At 43.2% G+C, this 6324-nt stretch overlaps 1 protein-coding gene across 2 annotated transcripts; it reads left to right on the forward strand.

Moving 5' to 3' along the window:
- Positions 1–22: 22 nt before the first annotated feature.
- On the forward strand, positions 23–5756 carry gpr17 (G protein-coupled receptor 17). Of its 2 annotated transcripts, none has more exons than XM_064330751.1 (2): positions 23–337; positions 3098–5756. In XM_064330751.1, the coding sequence occupies exon 2, from the start codon at positions 3106–3108 to the stop codon at positions 4120–4122; it is 1017 nt and encodes a 338-aa protein (XP_064186821.1). In that variant the 5' UTR covers positions 23–337; positions 3098–3105; the 3' UTR covers positions 4123–5756. The 2 variants fall into 2 exon arrangements, with proteins under 2 accessions (XP_064186821.1, XP_064186820.1); XM_064330750.1 differs by lacking the exon at positions 23–337 and adding an exon at positions 1948–2474.
- Positions 5757–6324: the final 568 nt, after the last annotated feature.

Here is a 6324-nt window from a genome sequence, read left to right on the forward strand (position 1 = left end):
GGTGGAGAATGGGTGGGGGTCAGAGTTCAAACGAAAGCCCCCTGTTGGCACTTTGTAATCAAATTTGTGGAGACGCAAAACATGCACAGAGCCACGGTTTCTCCCAAATAAAACTCGCCAAGGGGGACTGAAACAAGGATATGCCTCCTGTCACTGACCTGCTATAACATGCCACTGCTGTCTCACTAGCCCTCACTTTGCTCCACACGCTAACTTGGAGCTGTAGTGTAATCTTCTGCTCCTGCACCAGCTGTTGTAAGCTCCACGCCAGCAACTGGAGAACTCCCTCGTTGTACGCTTTCCTTCAGTGCTGCACACTGAGAAGAACTCCTGATTGGTAAGTCTCTCTCTCTCTTTGGTCGTGGTAAAGATTGAGATGTTTGAACCTTAACAGGCTACATCTAAAAAGACTGATTCCAAAGTAAATTTTTGTTAGCAGTTTGATTCACTTTTTTTCCGCATCACTTTATTTTCTTAGATTCTTTATTCATGTGCTTGCTGCGGGAGAAGAGAACTTCTTAAGTTGAGAATCGTTTCTGAGCTGATTTATGATTTGATTGTAAAACTTAAGTTCAACTCATTGATGAGTTTTTCTGTTGAAATTTATGTTATTCTTTGCACACCAGACATTAACTGAGCTGTCTGCTGGTCCCTATCCTGCAATTGAAATGAGCATTTATTTAAAAAATCAATTGACAAAGCAAATATTTACTTGAGGAAACTGCAGCCAGTTGACTTACCCATTAAAGGAGAGAACTTTTATCAGGTTTGTGCAGCTGCGATACCCCGTGCTATTTCAGATGTGTGGGGCGTCTCGTAATGCACAAATATCACGTTCGTTCCTCTAACTCAACCGCAGAGTGGAGTATGCTGCTCTAGTAGGGTTTTTGCATAGCCATGCAGCAGAGTCACTGTTACAGAGCGGCTTTGGCTAATCTTTTGAAAGGTTAATCTTAGGAATCACAATCAACCCCTTTGTCATTGCCACGGGCTTTCTCTTCGCGAGCTTGCACAGATCTGTTAGACACAATGGCCAATAAATTCCTGGTTTTCTTGACGAATGTCTTGTTTGGACTTGGACTAACTTTTGCCTGTGCCCCTATTGCATTCTCCCTTAATGGACAGGTACTTTTCCTGCTAAGGAACTTATGTCCGCACACTATAAGTCAGAGTCTTGTATTAGGAAGTGGCACTCTATTTAGTCCACCCATTAAATAGCACATTAATGCTATTTCACACTGCTAATATATGAAACAGCCACCCTACTGCATCTGGCTCTCTTCTTACTTTGTTAATTGATTGTGACAGCCAAATTGGTAGGTACAATTGTACTGTCTTCAGCAGAGAAAGGATTTGCACTCTTTGAGTAGAATACTTAAGATGCTTTTGGCATGTTGCTGTTCTTTTGCGTTGTTTCATAAATGCTGTTTAGTGTCAGTGAATCATATAAGTACAATGTGTGCTTTGAGTTCCTATCCTCTTAGAATGTAATAGTAGGATCTGTCCATGGAATTCTTACTGGGAGTGCCACGATGGGATATTGTGTTTTTACTCCCACTAAGAACATGAACTCTGACCCCCCACCCCCAAAACTCCTTTCTACTATATAGGAGCATGCACCCTGAGAGAGACACTCCTTTATATTTTTCTTGGATGGTCATAATATTTTGGTGTCTTGTTTTTTTTTCTCAAGGCACACCCTGAAACAAGCCTCAAATTGTTCTCCACATAACTCAATTCCCATAGAAAGTGCGAAGCAATGGAACTTAAAAATAATTCAAGATAAAACATTCAATATTATTCTCAACAGACACAATAAAGATAACATTTCAGACAATTTACAAGGACACAGCTAACTGCCTTGTATTGAATTTTGTGTAAAGGTCTCCATGTCAAACACACTGATAGATACATCTGTTGGGACAGATTATTTATAGAAGTTATTGGACATGCCACATGCCACATCCATGCCTACCTACCCTACCATAGAGCATGTTGAAGATTAAAACAAATCAGACCCAAGGAGACAGCTGGAGCATCGTGGAAAAAGATAGCAGAGAGGAGTATCTCATAACAAGGTGTGGCTGTCTGACACTGTACCTCATCTGACCAATCGGAGACATTTATCTCCTCTAGGGACATCTGCACATTCCCCAGGGATATTGACATCTCCCGTTACCCCGCTCTTCTGACCCTGGGCCAAAAACACACCCCCAAGAGTAGAGCTGGGCACCATAATATTTACTACGACTACAGTTTTATCACGCTTGTATTCTGATGCACGTTGGCCAACACTTCACAATGAGTCCCGATACTCTCCTTCGTTCTGAGGGAGATGGTGTATCCGCATTTGACATTTGAATTACAGCAGAAGGAAGCTCGGTTGGACTGTCTTGTTGAGAACAAGGAAGTGCATTATCAAAGCATTTTTTCTGTTGCAATCAGCAACCGTGAAAAGCACAGCTGGGATCCCTGTGAGTAGATAAATATCCTCTCTTTCAGGGTAAAATTTTAATCAGGCATTGGGGAAAGAGCTGTAACATTCCTTTTGAAGTGGGAGTGATTTTTTTTTTTTTTAAAGTGGTCAAGAAGTGTAGTATTCATCTTCTTTCATCACTAATCTTTCTCTTTTTGTCTTAATCTTTCTCGACTGGTCAAGAGTAAGATTTCAGCCTTGAATTACAAATGAAAACCACATCTTGTAATGGGAAATGCAGAATAAGTAAATTTATGACAATTGTGGACATAATTCGTTTTGGATGTTTCACCAAGGCTCCTCTTGGCTTTCGTCATGTTTCAATGATTTTATGTGTCTGGAAATCAGCTACATATAATCTGCATCACGTTGAAGTTAAGAGTCACATCTGCACAGCAATGCATTAATTTCAACATTACTGATACTCAGAATGCGTAAACTCATAATGATAAGGAAATAACCTGCTGGTTACATGCTGGGAAATTGTAATGCATTTTATCTACTTGCAAATATTAAAATTGATTTATAACAATAAAAAAAATGAATTGTAGAATACATAACAGTGTGTGCTGCCTATATACAGCAATATGAATATTTTATCTTTATGTCTTTCCTTTCTAGCTGTAAAAATGAACTCCTCTACAATGGAAGTCACTCCTCTGTTTTCCAACCAGTCCTCAGAGAGCTGTGGAGGGGAGACGACCACAGAGAACCTGCTCTTTGGGGGATACTACATCCTGGTCTTCCTCCTGGCCTTGAATGGAAATGGTGTGGCCCTCTGGATCTTCTCCCGCCAGCGTGGCACTTCTTCCCCAGCCAACGTCTTTCTCTTGCACCTAGCCATAGCTGACATCTCTTATGTGATCATCTTACCCCTACGGGCCACGTATCACCTGACTGGGGGGCACTGGCCGTTTGGAGAAGTGCCTTGCAGAGTGGCCGGGTTCCTGTTTTACGTCAACATGTACGCCAGCCTCTACTTCTTGGCCTGCGTGGCCGGCGACCGCTACCTGGCCGTGGTCCACGCGGTGCGGTCGCTGAAGGTCCGCCGCGCCCGCTACGCCCACGCCATCAGCTTCTCCCTCTGGGCCCTGGTGACCGTCTCCATGGCGCCCCTCCTGGTCAGCCAGCAGACCTCCGAGGTGGACGGGGTGACCGTGTGCTCGCAGCTGTACCGGGAGAAGGCCTCCCGCCGGGCGCTCGTCTCCCTGGCGGTGGCCTTCACCCCGCCCTTCCTGGCCACCCTCACCTTCTACCTGCTCATCATCCAGAGCCTCCACCGGGGCTCCAGGCTGGAGCCGGCCCTCAAGCTGAAGGCCCTGCGCACCATCGGCCTCGTCCTGCTCATCTACGTGGTCTGCTTCCTGCCCTACCACGCCAGCCGCGCCATTTTCATCCTGGGCTACGGCCACCCCGGCATCTCCTGCCGGGCCAGGCGCGGCCTGATGCTGGCCAACCGCCTGACCTCATCCCTCACCTGTCTGAATGGAGCCCTGGATCCCCTCGTCTACCTGTTTGGGGCAGAGAAGTTCAGGGACAGCCTGCAGAGGCTCTTATGCCGGGATAAGGCAGGGGGGTCTGGCGCCACCAGTGGGGAGCTGAAGGGAACCCACGAGAGCTCTGTGAGCGCCAGGTCCGAGTTCTGAAGAGGACAAGCTAGCCAGGCCTTTGCCACGGCCATTTTTAGGAGACCTGCCATATTCGTGCAATTCATCCTTCCAAATGAAAACGCTCTGTGGCCTCTGCTTACAACCACAGAAACGAGTACAATTAGTTACTTTGATTTCCCCTAGGGAGTTAAAAGCTATTAATTCATTATCCCGGTCAAAATGTATTGCATGCTGTTTTTTCCAGGTGTGGCAGGTTGGTGTTGCTGCCTGTCCTTTCAACCAAAAAAGTTAAGTGCCTATGATAGTGAACGGAGAAGTCAGAACATTGTTAGCACGTCACTGAGGATTTGCATGTTCCCTGACAAAATGAATTTAGATTCTATATATATCTATAATTCAGCATTTATTATAATCATCTTTTATTACCTGCTTGAGTATTCTTGTTTTGAACTTCAGGTGCAGCTTCGGTGCTTAGTGGTGTAAATATTTACATCACCCAGGGACAGCCCCGGCTAACAATTTTTGGTTCTTGGAACATTCCCGGAACGTTATGAAAATAAGGGCAAACGTTCCCAGCATGTACATTTGTTTGCCGGATGGCCCTTGAAAGTTACCTTGATGTAACGAGAAACATTTCAGAAACATCCTTAGAACATTATATTCAGTTTCCATCCATCCGGCCATGACCTGTACCCGCTTATCCTGGGCAGGGTCATCATGGGTGGGTGGGTGGGCCCATTCACAGCGCATTGGGCGAGAGGCACGAAGACATCTCGGACAGGCCGCCAATCTATCTTAGGGCTATGTTCGTTTTATAAATGAATATAGCCCTGGGATAGATTCTATGTTCATTTTATGAGTAATGTAGCAATGCTCACCAGATCTGCAATTTCAAAACTTTCTTTTCTCAAACATATGACATGGCAAATCTCCCAGAATATTTTTTCAAATTTCCCAGACTTGTTACTAGTAAGTCTCTGATATATTTGGAACATTTAATTTTTTATTTTTTTAAGAACTTGTTTGGAACAATAAAATGAACATTCTCATCATAACACATCTGACAACCAAATGGAAATCGAACTGGACTCTTTCCGAACGTGCTGGAAACGTTTTGGGTTAGCTGGGGCAAAACATTATAACATTACAATAAAAGCATTCAGTCCTTAAAAAATAATAGAAGTTTTCACTGTCTGACTATTCCTTACAGTCAGTACATTGATGTATATATTTTGTGAATTAACTTGTATTTCTTTTACATAACATTCCCTTACACTGTCTTGACCTATTAAGATATTTTATCACGTAGCATTAACATCTACCAAAATATGGAACTATACATCGTAATACAGGGAAATGTGACTTTACTGGCTATAATGCATATTTTACATATCCTAAGATCTTAGCTGCAATACCATTGTATATCAGTCCTTCACAGTCCAAATCCAGTTATACATATGAGAAGTCTAACTGTCCTTTTTTTTCCTTCAGAGGCTTAAACATGTTATGATACTGCAAGGTACGATTTGGCCACGTGCAAAAGTTATTTTGCCTTGACTAATACCTTGAACTTTTGCTATTACTTGTTTGAATATTTGTCCTATTATTTATTCAACTCCCAGTGCCTTCCATAATGTATTGTAAATCATTAAACGGCATTGAAAAAATAACCTAGATGGCTGTGTTTGTAATTCCATGGCACATGATGGGTTTATGTGACAACTGAAATGCTTGTGGTGGAAGTGAAAATGTTGAAAATGTCTGGTGCACATTATTGTGCTTAGTGATGGTGTCAGATAGGCTCATGTTTAATGTCTATACTGTTCTGAGTTTACAGTGTGTAACATTAAACACTGGCATACAAAACTGCTAGAGCTAAACTTGGATTGCAAAATTGGATTATTTGCTAGGACACGAGAAGAAACATACAGATGAAATGTTTATAATAATTACAAACAAAAAGCCATTTCCGTACTCCTATTAGAGACAAAAAAGGAGTCCATTACAGTAGCTCTTGAGTGCAATTTTTTTTGTTATGGGTAGCGCAATGTCATTTTGTAGGCATTAGCACAGGTATGGCAACGGGGGGGAAGAGCTTGCTATTGCTGCTTGACTCTCTGTTAGTCTTTTCATCCTGTCTTGGGCCGCTGGTTTTGGGGTTTTAACTGATCTGGGATCTGTGGCAGCAGATGGGCTGGGACGGAAATCCCCCGGCCTGCAGCGAGTGTCACAGAGGCT

The sequence above is a fragment of the Anguilla rostrata genome, chromosome 4 (assembly GCF_018555375.3).
Source record: "Anguilla rostrata isolate EN2019 chromosome 4, ASM1855537v3, whole genome shotgun sequence".
NCBI classification, from domain to species: domain Eukaryota; kingdom Metazoa; phylum Chordata; class Actinopteri; order Anguilliformes; family Anguillidae; genus Anguilla; species Anguilla rostrata.

Excerpts from the sequence above, each read along its gene's own strand:
- gpr17 (XM_064330750.1), top strand. The coding sequence starts at position 2,336 with ATGGTGTATCCGCATTTGACATTTGAATTACAGCAGAAGGAAGCTCGG. Across the intron at positions 2,475-3,097 it reads AAAGCACAGCTGGGATCCCT|CTGTAAAAATGAACTCCTCT; the intron begins GTGAGTAGATAA and ends TTTCCTTTCTAG.